A 16,019-nucleotide genomic window follows, 5' to 3' on the forward strand; every position below is an offset into this window, starting at 1 on the left:
CCACCGAATATTAGCTTCTGTCCATATCCTACATCTAAGAATAAACTAATTACATGTTTGAAAGGCAGATTTTAATCAAATGAAGTCCAGTGTTATTATTCCCTCTGAGTGTATATATGCTTTTTTTCATTTTTAATTCTAAAATATAATTAACATACCAATGGGCAATGTCAGTAAACCACAATAACCCAGGACGCCACGCCACAATTTGTCATTATTTTCTGTGTGTGTGCGCGCGCGTATGAGTGACAATCCGAAAGTTCATGTATGGCAAGAAACAGTTTTTATTATATTTCAGAATGACAAATAGTTATGGACATTACTTTTGCTGTTCAATACACAAGCAAATATGTATGGACAATCATTAGGTAGATGAAAACCAAATAAAATAATTTGTACACATATCTTACAATACATACTGTAGTTCCTCACTGGCTAAAGCAATATGCATTATGCAGGAAGGTATTGCTATTCATATAGTACAGCTAATTACAGTTGATATGAAAAAAAAAAGCAAAAATAAGTTATTTAAATATTAATTACATATACAGAATGTGCAACTTCTGCCAAGCATTTCATATATGTAATTAAGAATTATTTTTTTTAAGACTGCACAAAAAAAAAAAAAAAGAAAATTAAATTGTGTAACTGGAAGAGGTTAACTCATGAATGGTTATTAAAGTTGGCCTTGGGAACTCAATACTAAATGAAAATACCAGCATAACCCACTGAAAGCCTTTACAATACCTGACAACAAATGTCCATTTATGGACCTGTGAACAAAATGTAGTCAATTTTGCCTATAAAAGAGCTAAATTTACCCTTTAAAGTGCATTTACAGTGTCAGCGTTTTCATTCTTTACAAAACACACCTTGGGCCTTTTCCTTTTTTTTTTTTTTTTAACAATGACCCCTACACTCACTTTCCCAGAGCACCACTTTGATTGGAGAGACAAAAAGGCATCAAACTTCTATCAAGTGCCCACTGCATTTGACTATGGTCAAATTTGAAACATGAAATCAATGGAATGAGTTCACTTTTGCCTTATTGTTAGAAAACCAGGAGAAAAAACACAAACAAGAACGTTTCTGGTTGTTTTCAGCTCAGTTTTGGCTGAAGGATTTTTTAAAAGGTGAATCCATCTCTGTGTTCCCCCGATTTCCAAGACTATTTAGTGTTTGAATCTATTGCTGACCTTAAAGGTCACTTTTCACCTGATATCTCCCTTCTCACCTTCCACCTTTAATAAATTTGGCAGAAGTCGGATGAAGAATTTAAGACCTGCACCATCAATGGATAATCCAAACAGCTTATTATTCATCTATTCAATACTCAGTGCTGTAACTAAAACATAGAGAGGAGAGTCCAATAAATTCCACGTGACAGCCCAGATGTCTGCTGCGTCTTTGGAACAGTTTATTATTCCCCTCCCTCCCTGTCCACAGCTCTCAGCAGGGAACATGTACAGTGAAGGAGTTGAAAAGGGTGAAGGAGTGTTCAGCATGGTTTTATAGGTTTATCACCTGGGCTTCCTCAAGAAACCATACAAACCATAATCCTTTCGGAAGCATGTCCAGTGGTCCACATTCATGTGAATGGTGATGTACATATGTTGATAAAACTCTGTCAATTACCTCTTATAAATGAACACTTTTAGAACTAAAGGCTTGTAACTTCAGAAGAGTTCGGTCTCAGTCATCGTAAAGTCAAAACCATGTGTCCTATTTCCTTGAATTAATAATCATAAGGCAACTTAAAATGTCCTTGGATACACGGGGAATGTATTGTTGCTATGAAAGCTGATTGAGATAAAGGTGCAGTAAAACAGAGCTTTCCCAAAGACTCGAGTTCATGTTGGAGCAGGGTGTGCATCCAAGTTACGCAGTGTCATAGGACAGACAGTATAATATGAAATATAAAAGGTGTAATGTCAACTGATTGAGCGTAGAAATGACCGAGCGCCGGATCCAAGATAAGGCTGCAAAATTCATAATGCAAACACAGATTTCAACAGAGATCTTTTACAAATTAAGATATGCATTATGCTATAATACAGAAACATAATACAAAAACGAGCTCTCTCTCAAAACCACCAGCTATTGACCGTTCGCTGGTTGTTTTTAGCTGATTAACAGTCCAGACACTGCGAGAAGTCTGCCATCATCATTATGAACCTGTTAGTGGGAGTGAAATGCTGAATGTGAAGGAAATCGCTTTGGCCAATCTTCTTCTTTACGTGGCCCTCGGATAATGTTGCCTTGCCGCAAGAGATGAAGATGAAACGCGTATGAAATATGCAGGAAATAAACCTCTTTCTGTATTAAAAAACATTCATCCTAAAAAAGACTGTGCTATCTTCCTTATAGGCAGATCCAGGTCATTATTTTAAGACTTTGTGGGTGCCTTCAGAACGGAAGCATCCCACCGAGTGAGTCTACAGTATTTTTATTTTTTTAAAAGGCATCTGATATCTTGTCTTGGCTGTTAGGAGAAACTCCTCAATGTCGTAAACATTTGAGAAAAAGACAGAATGATAACGATCCAAAATCCGAGAGCAGGGTGGCTTGTTTTAAGTCTTGACCTGCGCGAGACAGGAAGTACTGTAGTGCTGTGGTCACCTGCGTAGTTGTTCAGTCCTGTGGCCAATTTGTCTTCGGCCACCTAATGACCGTGTTTAAATGAGACAGTGCTGACCAGTACGCTGATACCTGTTATCCAACCCGACTCCGCCAACGCGATTAGGACTGCACCTCCCTGTGTGCGCCGAGCAGTCGCGCCTCACTGACCAGCCGGCGGGCATGTCTTTCATCCCGCACCCCGGCTTCCCAAACACTGCTCTCTGTCAAGAAGGCCACGCGGCTCAGCGTGTCGATTCCAGCCGCTGCCAGGGATGTGGCGTACATGGGCAGGCCAATGGAGGTGAGCCAATCAGAGACTGTGCTGATGTGACCTGAGGGCAGAGGCTTCCGGCACATCTCTGTCAAACCTCCAGAGGGGATCTGGGTGACACAATTGGATAATAAAGAATGAATTACACATGCCTACACATGTCTAAGACTCTAAAATACTCTCCATTCATACAAAGCACTTGGGAAAATCTGTGTTATTGCCTTACAGCCATGCGGTGTTGTTTACGGAGCTCTTTGACTCGGAGCTGGTCCATAGTCGTGGCCACATCCTTCACAGGCTGCTCCAAGTCCTCAGAGTAGCGCTGCACCAGTGGCTGGGGGATCCCACACCGGCCATGCTGGGGAAGGAAAAAAGTAGAAAGAGGCATTTGAGGATAGTGATACTGAAAGAGGGAAACAGTTGATCACATGTTTTAAAGAAGAGATTTCAATGCACCAGCGAGAGACTTAAGAGCAGCATGAAGTGGTGTGTGATAAAGGAGCATTTTGACTTTGTACTTGCTCATTGTGCTTGTTACAGTAATTATGGAGTCTGAGATCAGGTCGTTCCTTAATTGCTAAAACAGACTAATGGTGTCAAATTACACACTAAAGTAGAGAACGTGTTCAGGCGTGTTCTATGATTTGTTCTGCCTCTTATACTGAAAACACATACACACACTCTAATTATTATTGTACTATCACTGTTAGTACACTATATGTTATGCAATTCTGCTACTAACACCTCTTTAATCTTGTTTTTCATGAACAGGAGTAAGAAATTATTAAGATTAGAAAGGGAGGAAAAAAGAGTAATGTAAAAAATGAAGCGGGGTAGAAGAACTATGCTGAACTTTTGCTCGTTCTCAAAGTCTTTGTCGACACAGAGTGATGGCAGGTTTCCAGCAAGGTCTGGTTTTGGTTGGCCAAAACTCGACCGGAGATCTTTCGAGAATGAAAGGGTGAGTGGATGGAGAACTGATCCCTCCAGTGAGGGGAGAGTTTCACAATAATATGATCAAAGTTTTTCTTAAAGTCTTAGTCTTTCCTCTTATTCCTAAACCTGGATATTGAAATTTCATAATACCCATCCATCGCGAATGATACAGATATTTGGTACCTTTATCACAATAATACTGTTTTAATGATACTGTTTCAACTAGACCTTTCTGCAAATATGTTAAGAAGTTCAAACCAGCCATTCAATGCCAATCTTCTGTACTTGACGTAAATTAAACTATTTTTAAATTTTCATTAATTCCATGGTTTTAACCTCTTTCTTGCTCGTGGAGTTTCTCACCCTACTTGTTGCTACTACTGCAGCTGTGTGCCTCTCATGTCTCTGCCAATGCACTTCTGACTAATAGCAATCCAGCAGAGCTGTGCTGTGGTCTAATGCACTATTTCTCACCTCATCTCCTTATGTCTATGTGTGTGTTGTTTTTCTGCCAATGCCAGGGGCTCCTCCGTGTTAAAGGGGCCCCAGCCTGGGGTCTGGCGAGTGGCAGAGAGTTTTATAACCCAGTCTGCCTTCAGTACAATTCAGCTCATAAACTTAACAGTCTCAACCGCATCATAGTGAGACTCAACCCACAGTCTTTCCCCCTCAGTTCAAGGCAGTGTATTTATTATTGTGGATACACACATGCACACACACCCTCCCTTACAAATAAATGCTGCTGCACACAAAAAGGCATCTGACGCACACAGAAACTTTAGACTGTATTAGTGTCTATTTTTAAACTGAATACGTTCTGAAGCCATCCACTCATGTCTTTGGACTGAACACAGAGCATTTTGGATCCAAACTGCAGTCGAATTATGACTGAGTTAAGTTAGGCATGTTACAGTGCTAAACCAAAAGAGTCTGACGCCAGACAAGTATAGCCCAGAGGTGTCTCCATTTTCACATTGGACATGGAAAATACTTGGAAATGTTTTTTATGCAAGCTAAGATATCTTTTTTTCAAAAGAGTTTCTCACCTCATCTCTACACCTTGGGGTGTATATTCAGTGTATGTATTCAAATGAAATCAAATTGCTTCAAGTTTTAGATGAATGTTTTAGTCTAACCTTGTCTGAATAGGGTTCCTCTGTTAGATCAATTCTCTCAGCCTCCAGTCGTTGTTCCAGCAAAGTGAGCAGGTCGGAACTCATCTTGGATTGCGAAGCTTTTCTCGTAACAGCCACCTTGCCCCCCAGATCTGAAAGCCACGGAGGCTGCACTGCTGGTGGAGTGCCAGACTCCTCGCCCATCGATGAGGCTGATGAGGTGGCACAAGGGCTGGTGTGGGTGTTTGGACTCTTGGCAGGCAGGGCAGGGGCACCGGGGCTGCTGCTGCTGTTGCTTCGGATTATGGGGCTACTGGGGTGAGAACGGGTAAGGGAGTGGGTAGGGGAGGGAGTGGGAGATGGAGAGGAGGGCAAGGAGAGAGGAGGGTGGCGTAGGCCATTCGCCAGTCTTTCCCTAGACTTTTTAGCAGGAACAGGTGGAGGGACTGGAGGCTTTTTGGGGTGAGTCCGGATTACCCTCTCCCCACTAGATTCAGGGGGGCTTGGACTAGGACTTGAGAGGAGCTCTGGATAATTGGGGGACTGGTGTGTGTGACTATGGGGTCCGAGAGGCAGCTGTGAGGGTATGGGCGGTCTCTCACCTCTTCCTTTAGGACTGACGGGTTGAGTCCCATTTTGGCATGGGGAACCCGCATCTCTATAGACCTTGGTGGGGCTACTGTTGCCTGATTTGGGTCCTTCCTTGGTGGGTTTAAGCTCAACACCCATATCTTTTTTCTGCTCATATGTCTGGTCCAAGTGCAGATCTCCCAGAGAGTGGGAACGTTTCCAGGGTCCAGCAGGTTGTGGGGGTCCGTCCAGGTCCTCACAGCTGCGGCTGGCAGGAATGGGAGACTGTCTTTGGGCTTTGCGCAGCCCCAACAGGTTAAATCCCTTCAGGGAGGGTTTGATGAAGAAGCTTCTTGGGAACTTTGTGCGCTGGTTCTTGCTGTTCTGTTGCAGAGCCTCTGTTGAAAGAGTCATCGGCAGGGTGGGGTAGTCTGGAGACTGAAGGCCTGCTGAAGAACGGCTGGAACGGGAAGCTTTCTTGCTCTTACCTGCAAAATAAAAACAAATCCTTACACAGTGTATCCACATTTCCGGAAAACAGACTCTTCCCTCTTCAGCTTGCTAAAGCAATGCATCTGTTTCATATTAATCGGGTGCATAGGAGTATGATACAGTACTTTACTGGCTTGGCTGCCTTTTATCACCATACTTTGTTTCTTGTATTGGTTGCAGTTCTTGCCAAAAGCAGAGAAATCTTATGCTGTGAATGATGGAAAATTATACCTATTACACAATACTCTGCATCATTAAAAAACACGTCCACAGCAAGTACTTTTAATAACTCTGCCAAAGCCAAGCCAACATTCCTCATGCAAGTATCACATCCTGTGTACAGTATAAAGCTTATCTGTAAAATAGAGATAAAAGCAGGGAACTAGTTAAGAAGAGGTGAACTGGCACTGGGATTAGATAAGCTTTTTAACTAATGACCAAACTGTCTGATTTGTTGTCGTTAAAAGAAGATATTAGGATGGAATACATCAGAAACACACTGGAACAAAAGCAACTTACCATCTATCCCTTGGCTTATAGGACACAATGGATGGATGAAATGGATGGGTGCCACATAATGTGATTTGTCAAAGAGTTAAAACGGTGGAAAGACAGAAAGAAGTTCAATAGATGGAATGTCGTGAAATGTATCCCAACGGTTCCCAGAAATGTTTAAAAAAAGTTAGAGACATTGGTGTTGACCATTTTGAGAAATTATGATAAGTTTACGACTTTGACAGTTGCAAGAGATACTATATTTACTTTAATTACAACGTCCATTTTCAGACATGAAATCAGAGAACACTGAGGTCTGCTGACTATCCAATGAAACACCCTTTAAAATTAAAAATGCAAGACGGGCTGAGATTGTGTGCCTATTTATTAGCAAAAGTGACCTCTGCCAATATGTTAGTGGCCAAATGTTATTGTTCTACTGAAACATCAGCCATATCAAGTTATACTTTAGAATCTGTCTGCCAGATATACAGTATTTCTAAAATCAATACAATTTGGAACTGAGCACTACAGAACTACAGTTAAGACAAAACAGAGCTACATGACAGCATACGCTCAATTTTATTTTTTATTTACTTTATAATTAGTATTATATAGTAGTCCTACACACCTTCCACAGTGCTGGAAGAAGTACTCAGATCTTTAAGTAAAATAATAAAATGCATTAGAAGTTTTCATTGGCACTTATTTGATTTTAGGTAATTTTCTTTTTAGTTTCCTTTGGTGGTGTAGCTAAATTGCTGATGTAGTTTTAACTAATTTCAAACAAAAAAAGGCTCATACATGTTTAAACTGTTTATATTTTTGATATCAGAATGATTTAAGATGTGTGATATCCATCTTATGGGTTTTTCATATAAATAAATCATGCCATTAAACCTAAAGCCTTTTGTTGCTGATTGTTTCTGGCATCATCCCAGAAATTCTGAACATCATCATTGCCCACATTTAATTTAACTGACCTGTAAAAAAAAAAAAAAAAAAAAAAAAAAAAATATATATATATATATATATATATATATATAAATAAATAAAACACAAAATAAAAACAACAAATATAAGTACATTACAGGAATGTGATATCACTACATCTAGTCAGAGAAAAAATGATCAGATACAGATATTGATGAAAGATTGTTGATTAAAAGAGCATACAGTGCATTCAGGGCTCTACGGTGCCTTTTTGTTTTCCAATGAATAATGTTTTCAAGACTGATGGTTTAAAGATTTGCATAATTACTGTGTATGATTTCTGTTCTAACAGAACGTTCCCCTTTGGGTAGTTTATACTAATGAATTAATGAGTTTAAGTATTAATAAGCACCACGGAACCCTGATCAGCAAGAAGAAATGTAGAGAACTACATGTTATGCAGCTAGTTATTGAGCAGTGTTTAGTGGCGTGGAAGAAAAAACAGACAGAAAAAAAAGGCAAAACATAAAAATCACGCAAGCAGCACCAGAGTCCTTTTTTTTTTATGTAGTGGTTTTTATTCCACAGCTTTAATCTCCACTGTGGCAGATTGCACACTTTACTGTTGAACTTGAACGTCACATACAAACATAAAGGGGAAATCCAGTAGTTACACTGGAACCCAAAAGATAAAGAAGGAAGACAAGTTTTGACAAAGCAGTGATTTAAGGGTTATGGCGCTCTTAAAAAAAGAACGTTTTGCTTTGGAAGAAGAAAGCATACAGTCTTTAGCAGAGAGAGAAACAAAACAAAACAAAAAAGATCTCACAAGCAGAACTTTCAAAAACCTTTGTAATCAGATCTCTTACAATCTTTGCACTATATTTAAAAAAACTAGATTTGCATCCACAGCTTATTTTAGGCACATTCTGTATGATTGTTTGTGCAATATAGTCACTTTAAACACAAGGAAAGTGACATTTTGATGTATGAAAACAAAATATTCTAATGGCAGCTGTGATTATAATACCCGACTTGTACATTTTTTAAAAAACCTCAGCAGGCCATAAGATCACCTCTGCAAATAAACAAGCATTGTTGACATGCTACTCTGCGAGCTCTTTGCCTGTATTAAAACACTTAACAGAAATACTCTACGAGCCCATAATCATCTTCATGGTGTTCCTCTATTGGCCTTGAGCCCACAGGTGGGAGAGCTGGAAACCTGAGTCCATGACTGGGCAGCGAATTAGTTCTCATCAGAGCAGTTCTGTGCACTGGAAAGAGTCTATCCCTCTGTGTTCCCAGCAATGTGGGGTGGACTAGGCTTAGTGGTCTGGGGGCTGGTTCCCTTTCAGTTACATTTGGACTTTGGCACTGGTGACACTGAATGCCTATAGGATGGAAATAGTGGTGAAGAAAAGTGGAGCGAAAGCTTAAGAAAAGATAATAGCATCTAAGACGATAAGGGGATCTTTCTCTAAAGCACCCAAACCAGGGTGACAACGGTGGGTTCAGGTCAGGTTTTGGTTTTGGTGTAGAAAAGGCAGCAAGGCAGGAGCTGTGTCATTGGCAGATGACTGGGATGAGCAGGGTGTTAAAATGCAGAAGCATCTAAAGAGATGGAGCGGAGATGGAAGCCCAGAAAGGAAAAAGACAAAGGAATGACTGTGGCACTAGGACTATGCTGGACCCAGGCTGGGCCCTAGCTAGGTCAGTTCTCAGCGGGGGCTTGGGTAATGGTGTACTAGACTAAGCAAAGCTATCATTACCATTCTCCAGGTTCTCATTGCTCTCGTAGCACCCGGAGTCCCGTGGGGAGTCTCCGACCAAGCCCCGGCCCTCAGACAGCAGCTTCTCCTGGGAGCCCGACAGGCGTTCTGGATCACTGCTGCCTGAAAGTAAAGAAGACAGAAAATAGCATTGGTATAATGCAACCTAAGGGATGAACTGTTTCAGTGGTAGTATCTAACGTCTTCATGAAAAAATACTATGGTTTAAGCAGCCAGCGAGCTCGAGAGACATCACAGGTATCTATCAAAGGCGTGAATGTGCCCACTTACTATCGTACTCTTGCAGCAGCTCTACAGCTGTGAGCAGTACAGCTCTGTGCTGAGGATCTCTGATGTTCAGCTCGTCCAAGTCTTCTTCTTCCAGCAACTTGAAGGTGTCCAGATCCTCGTAGCCATTAAACAGGAAAGTGGGCATGTGCTCCTGGATGACAGAAAGGACAAGTCTGAGTGTGAGGTTTCTTTTTAGATTGAAGGTGTGCTGTGCGAATACAGCACATTAAGTGGAAGCATAGCGGTATGCTCACAACTTCCTTTTCACATTGAGACCGCTGCTGGGCCAAATCTAAACCGTGATTCAGATTTTCAGATGGCATGTAATCATGGTAAGGTAATTCAGGTACAACTTTCTGCACAATTGAATATGGCACAAACTTTGTGTTGCTGAAACAAATATAAAAGGGATCTTTAGCAACATTATGCCGTTACATGCTACCAATCATATGGCAGCGTGGAGCGTGTGGCCACAATCACAGCTTTTCTAATTTGACCAAAAATGGGAAACAGGACGTGAAAGGGAAACCAGCCAAACATAGTGTGGGAACACCAGGAACCGAAGGTGGAGGCAATTACATCGAAGCACTCTTCAGCCATTTAGGAGATTTACACAGAACAAACACAGACACAGCCATTTACTCACCCCACTGTCCTAACATAACATAGCACAAAGAGTTAAAATAATAATAATTATAATACATTTAGATAACACTCTGCGTGAGTCAGATGACACTATCATCCAGAGCACTCGTAACAGCTTCCACATTGAACATTACTGGGCTCTGTGTTTGTGTGACCCACACATTCTTTTGGATGAATACATAGACTGCGTGTCATCGTCAAGACCATCAATTATAGCGGTGTCCACAGCGGAAAACTGCACGTCTCTCTTCCATTTACCGCTGGATGATGCTGGACTAAACAGAGGACCACCAACTAACACAAACACAAGCAGCTGGGTCCTCTCAATCGAAGTATCCTCTGTCTTTTCGAGACGTCCAAAAATAAAACGGCTTCAAAATCCAAAGATTATTTGGCAGAGAAATCAGAGAACCGGGGAAATCTGGCAGCCAAAGGTGTTGAGATTTACACGTTATGGTTACAGACGGGAACCACGGTTGTGTGTCTCTAGCATGAGAACTGAAATCAATCCATATTCAAGTTTAAATTCAAATTAAATGTAATTTGCAATTTAAATTATCTGGTCAGAGAATGCAGCGTGGCTGCAAACTGAAAACTCTACATGTGTTTAGTCTAACTCACCCACTCCAGGCTTCTGGTGGTGACTAAACTGGATGTGGCTGCTCTAATGCACTTGTAACACAGAGACTCAGAGCTTTGGAAGCCTGTGCTGTAACATTAATTGCTCTAGATCTATAAACTGGCCAGAATTACAGCGGACAACCCACAAGGCCTCTTCCTCTACATGGGGGAGCGAGACCTTCTGGCTGCCTGAGTAGGAGGAGGGCATGTGGTCACAGCTCTGTTGGGCGTGGCTGTGAGAGTGCAGGCGTTATTATTTATGCATCAGATAAAGCATCCTCGGTTGCGTAACCTTTTATTAACCATACTACATTTATCTCTGCCGACAAATTTGTTATCACAATCGTTGGCTGAAATATTTTTTTCATCCCATCATTAGAAGTAACAGTATTGTACCTTAAGGTTGATGCGCTCCAACAGCTCCTCCACGGAGGTGGGTTTGGGTGGTCGGCCCTTCCTCCTCCTCCGTACTGGCCTTTTTGGTTTCTCCTCTTCTTCATTCAGCACGTCCACATAGATAAACTTGAAGGTGCCCACTTTGTTGTTCAGCAGGCCCATCCATGTTCCCATGGGTGGCTTACTGATGATGTCAATCACATCACCGCGCTAGATGTGAATTAGAAAGAGTTTAAAGGATTTTACATTTCAACCCTGGTTGTTAAAAAGAAACAGCAGAAGAAGGTTTTAATTGTGCTGAAGTGTGCTTTACCTTCAGTTTGAGGGAGTCGGTGTCGTAGGGGCTCGGGGTGAAGTCGGTGTGAACTCGCGCACGTCCACAGAATGGTCCTCTGTAAGGTGGCTCCTCGTCATCACCGTCCTCTGACTTCACACTTTCTCTGTTACTGGCTGATGAGTCTGTGGTGCTCACTGTCTGACCACCTGCAGACAAAAAAAAAACACACGTGTTAACATTAATGCAAGCCAGGGGCAAGGGAAAAGTGAGAAGCACCAGATATCAGAAGGTATCCCCTTTGAAACATGGTTTCATCACCTCATGTTGGCTTCAGTCTTTGTCAGCCTTTTCTATTTTTTCCTGTTATTTGTGTCTACAGGCAACATGGTCATTGTGCATTTGCTAAATTTTACTGTGTATGTCTAAGGGAAGGCTGTTGAAGTCATGCTGACATGTGGGACTTGGAGAGGCGAGACTTCCCATCTAATCACTGCCGTATGTTAGTCTGTTGGCTTAAATGTTTGTGTGCATGTTCTGTTGCTCTGAAGCACTGCAGATCAGCCAAGTTAATTCACCTTGAACTTGGAACAACAGAGGGTATTTTAACCACAAACGCGTGATGGAAACACCGTACTGAAGCAATCAGAAGATGTGATTAGATGAGTTGGGACATTAAAACATACTCTAAAACCCTGTGACCACAACACACAGGGCAGGCTGGTGGGACTGGGTGTGAACTGTAGTGTGAATTGCTCTTCATGACCGTCACTCCACAAGAATCATAATTGGTATCGATGCAGTGCCAGAAGCAGCATGAAGGTTAAGTCTTCTTAAATGAGCCAGTAGCAACTGTTATGAGCACCATCTAGTGTTTAAGTATTTAGACCGTCTTTGCTTGCTGACCAAAGAACAACAATTTTACTTGGTTTATGTAGTTTGAATTAAAGAAGTGAACAATGTTTTGTGGATGTAAAAAATATATATACATATATATACATTTTTCTCATATTCATAATGTTAAAAAATATAAAAAGGCATCATTTACTACATAAATGCTACATGAAAATGTACCCGTCCGGATATCAGTTTCTAAAATAATGGTACTTGTCTTACTCATTGAACTCTGTCCGCTGAGTGAACTACGCAGGCTTTCCACTGAGCCTCCAGCTTTAAGCTTTGGCTTCTCCAGAGAGTCTGTGTCAGGCTGAGGGGACTGAGGCGAACCAGGGGCTCCATCCGGGCTCGACTGAAAGAGACACACATAAGGCGAGATGCAGATGGTCAATGAAAGGACATCGTAGGAAGAAAACACAAAGGAAATGTTGTGCAGTTAAGGGTTGAAAAGACACGAGGGAAGACAAAGTGTGGTTAAGAGGTTGATATATGAGGAGAAACAAACAAACAAAAAAAAAACAAGGAAGAAAATTATTGGTGGAGAATATGAAAAAACAAAGGGGGACAGGAGTTGAGGCATGACAGGGGTTTCATAGTTTTGATGTTCAAAACAGGTGGACATGTGAGTTTATGGCACAAATGTGAATTAATTATTAATAAAAAGTTTTCAAATGGTGGAAAGTCTACTGAGATTCCTACTGAAGTGAAAGTTTTTATTCAAAATACCACATAAAATGGGACTTTTTAATGTTGTCCAGGTCTCTAATAGGCATGTTTTATTTCATTAATCCACTAGGTGGCAATGTGGTCTATAAAATGGACATTGAGACATCGTTAGATTGGCAATTAATTTTTCTTTGCTCTGTCCCAACCAATGGCTTCGTGACTCATGTCTGTATATGTGTGTCACCGTGTTCATGCCACCGTGCCGAAGTTGACGTTAAACCCCGACACATCCTGCAGGGAGACTTCAAACTGGACAGGCCACTGTCAGAGCCACCGGGTGCTCATAAAAATTAGGCCAGAGCAGAAGACGGCTATTACACACTCTCACACATTCAGTCCCCCCCCCCATTTCCTAAGAGCAAGCCTGGGGGAGACTTGCATCACTGCATGAGCTCAGCATGAAGCACACACTCCACCCTACTCACTGGGCCCAGTAAGAGCCCAATCCAAATGTGTTGCAGCGCTTTGTGTTTATTCTGTAACTAACACAAATACTCCCACCCACTCACAGCCTGTGGACAGAAAATGTGGTTTACACTGCAGACCTCCATCTAAATGTTTGCAGAACATGTGGAGCTTTTATTTCTTTACAGCTGTGTTAAGGATTAAACACATTATGCGTGGCTTTTTTGAGGAGAACGTTTACGTGTTAACTAATGCGTTTGGATGAAAGTTATGTTTTGACTATGTTCGTGCAGACCTCATTGTCCCCAAGACAAGGGACACCTACAAAATGTTATGTTAACTTTTTACAAATAGGGCAGCATTCAAACATCACATTTATGCGTGCGTGTGTTTGTGTGTGTGTCTAACCTGCTCAGACAAGGAGCTGCTGTACTTCTTCGACATGCGTTTCCTCATCGTTTCCTTGACCGACTTGACCTTTTTGCCCAGTGAGATTCGTGACGTCGTGGGCGATTTGACCACTTCTCTGTACATAGACTCCTGTTCTTTATTCTGGGATTTAAAGAAAGAAGGAAGAGTAAGATAAATGGATTTACACAGAGGAAGAAGTTGCCAGGGAGAATGGAAACACAGACACGACGGACGAATCAGAGCGAATTAGATGACAGAGGACGGAGTGCAGAGAGATCACGAAAACAAGAGAAAACAAAGGAAAAGCGGTGATTTAGTGTGACAGCAGAGTTCAACGCAGGCTCCTCACAGCCTCTTCTAATTTTACAAACTGCCAGCACTTACATTGGCCTCGGAGCCTGTGTTGACCACATGCAGCGAACGGTTGGACAGGTCAAAGCCTCCGAAGCTGCACGTTCTCTACAGGGGGGGGGGAGCCAAAACACAATCAAATGAGTCACACTCACAAGGTCACGTTACAGAAACTCCCCCATCCACACCCTTCGGGGGTCAACTCACAATGATTCATGCTTGGCACAACACAGGCAGTGGTCTGATTAATGTACATGGGTATATGGTTTGCATATAAGTGGGGGTATGATGTCATGTGGGACTGTGGACAGCCAATAGACATGATGTAACACTAAGTGCTGCAAGAGCTCCTCTTTAAAATTGCAAGTTGCCTCATGGTTCTAGGCAAATGAACTAGTAAATTGGCTGTGGAGCGCATACAGTCAGGTCCAACAAGTTGCTCATGTGCTTTAAAACTTTCTTGAAGTGGTCAGTCTAAAACAAATAATGCATTTTTACATTGCATTTCAACCTAATGCGATTTATCTAATGATCAGTTATGAGAATTGTAAAACTAGGGTTAATACTGTATGCAAACATGTACAACATATATGCTGGTTACTTAGAGCCAACAAGTGACGTTATCCTTATCAACAGCAAGATAAGGGGCAGACACAAGAGGGAATTATGAGAGCAATAAGAGGATCCAGGATATTATCACTAAACTGGATTTGCCTTTTTGAATCCTCCACAGACTCTGCACTTGGTCAAACAAACATGTAGAGGCAAGAAAAAAACAAAAACAACTCAACTTCAAGTTGAGGCACTTGATGGTATTTCTGCTCTGCTACACTACTATACTAAACTCCCACAAACCGTAGATGAAGAAAATCCAATAATAGTTTTTATATTAGATGTCCTGTGGTTCCATTTCCACAAACGCGTTTTGCAGAACAAACATGTTTGAAGAGACGTCCAAAAAGGAATGTGATGGCAATGTTCGATGAAATGGACATGCACCCAGGGAAAAAAAAAATTAAAAAGTCCCTTGAAGATAATTATAAAGAAAGAAAAACAACAAAAAAAACATCACATCTGCAACTATAGAGGCACAGGCCAAAAAAGGAGACAAAAAGCAACAACAGAAAAAAGTGGATTCAGAGAGTTTTTGGATGAGAACGACCTCCGGTGATTTCACTAGAACACGATAGGATTCAAGTACCCTCAAAGCTGCAGGATAGCTTCTCTATATCAACACCCAGGCTATTTGTCACTACGTTTGTCATGTGTGGAGAACAAGTAAGGTATCTGCAGTGCAACCAGACCCTTTACACGCTGATTAACATTTCAAAGATGGCCATTAACGCGTCTTCTATGCTCACACAAAATCAATCTGAAAGGGGGTTAATGTAAAGGAACTTCAGCCGCTGAAGTCGACTTAATCAGGACGTCCACTGAGTAAGTCTCTGAGGCTAAGTGCTGTGTAATTCTAAGGATGAGCAGCCCCGAGCTTGTTCAACATTTCCTCTGTCCACAGGGATCTGTGTGACCGTGCAAGTGTTCTTCAGAGACATGACATTTAGTAAAGGCACTTACAAAACCACTGCAGTAAGTTAACCTCTAAGTGGGGCACGACACATTCCATAATCATTTTATATTCAGCTGCAAGGAAAGGCTCGAAGTCAAAGGCGTTCACTTAAAGGTCAAAGAAGATGATGTTCTTCTAAGGGCATTTGGCTCTGTGATCGATATGTCTTCAATACATGAACACTTTGGATTTTCTTTCTTTATGTATTTAATAAATGAGTTGAAGACATTTG

The 16,019-nt window shown here is 41.5% G+C and overlaps 1 protein-coding gene across 6 annotated transcripts in view; it reads right to left on the bottom strand.

The window, feature by feature from the left end:
* Nucleotides 1-260: 260 nt before the first annotated feature.
* sash1a (SAM and SH3 domain containing 1a) overlaps nucleotides 261-16,019 on the bottom strand; it is a 136,710-nt gene continuing 120,951 nt past the window's right edge. For 5 of the 6 annotated variants that reach the window (XM_026340901.1, XM_026340899.1, XM_026340904.1 and 2 more), the window contains 10 exons: nucleotides 14,254-14,328; nucleotides 13,867-14,010; nucleotides 12,547-12,679; nucleotides 11,470-11,639; nucleotides 11,157-11,366; nucleotides 9,495-9,645; nucleotides 9,204-9,326; nucleotides 4,963-5,999; nucleotides 3,117-3,248; nucleotides 261-3,000 (listed from right to left, as the gene is read on the bottom strand). In XM_026340901.1, the coding sequence (XP_026196686.1) occupies nucleotides 2,740-3,000; nucleotides 3,117-3,248; nucleotides 4,963-5,999; nucleotides 9,204-9,326; nucleotides 9,495-9,645; nucleotides 11,157-11,366; nucleotides 11,470-11,639; nucleotides 12,547-12,679; nucleotides 13,867-14,010; nucleotides 14,254-14,328 (2,436 nt within the window). In that variant the 3' untranslated portion in view covers nucleotides 261-2,739. The remainder of the gene's footprint in view (nucleotides 3,001-3,116; nucleotides 3,249-4,962; nucleotides 6,000-9,203; nucleotides 9,327-9,494; nucleotides 9,646-11,156; nucleotides 11,367-11,469; nucleotides 11,640-12,546; nucleotides 12,680-13,866; nucleotides 14,011-14,253; nucleotides 14,329-16,019) is intronic. The other variant, XM_026340900.1, reaches the window with a different exon arrangement.

Source organism: Anabas testudineus, chromosome 24 (assembly GCF_900324465.2).
Source record: "Anabas testudineus chromosome 24, fAnaTes1.2, whole genome shotgun sequence".
Taxonomy (NCBI): domain Eukaryota; kingdom Metazoa; phylum Chordata; class Actinopteri; order Anabantiformes; family Anabantidae; genus Anabas; species Anabas testudineus.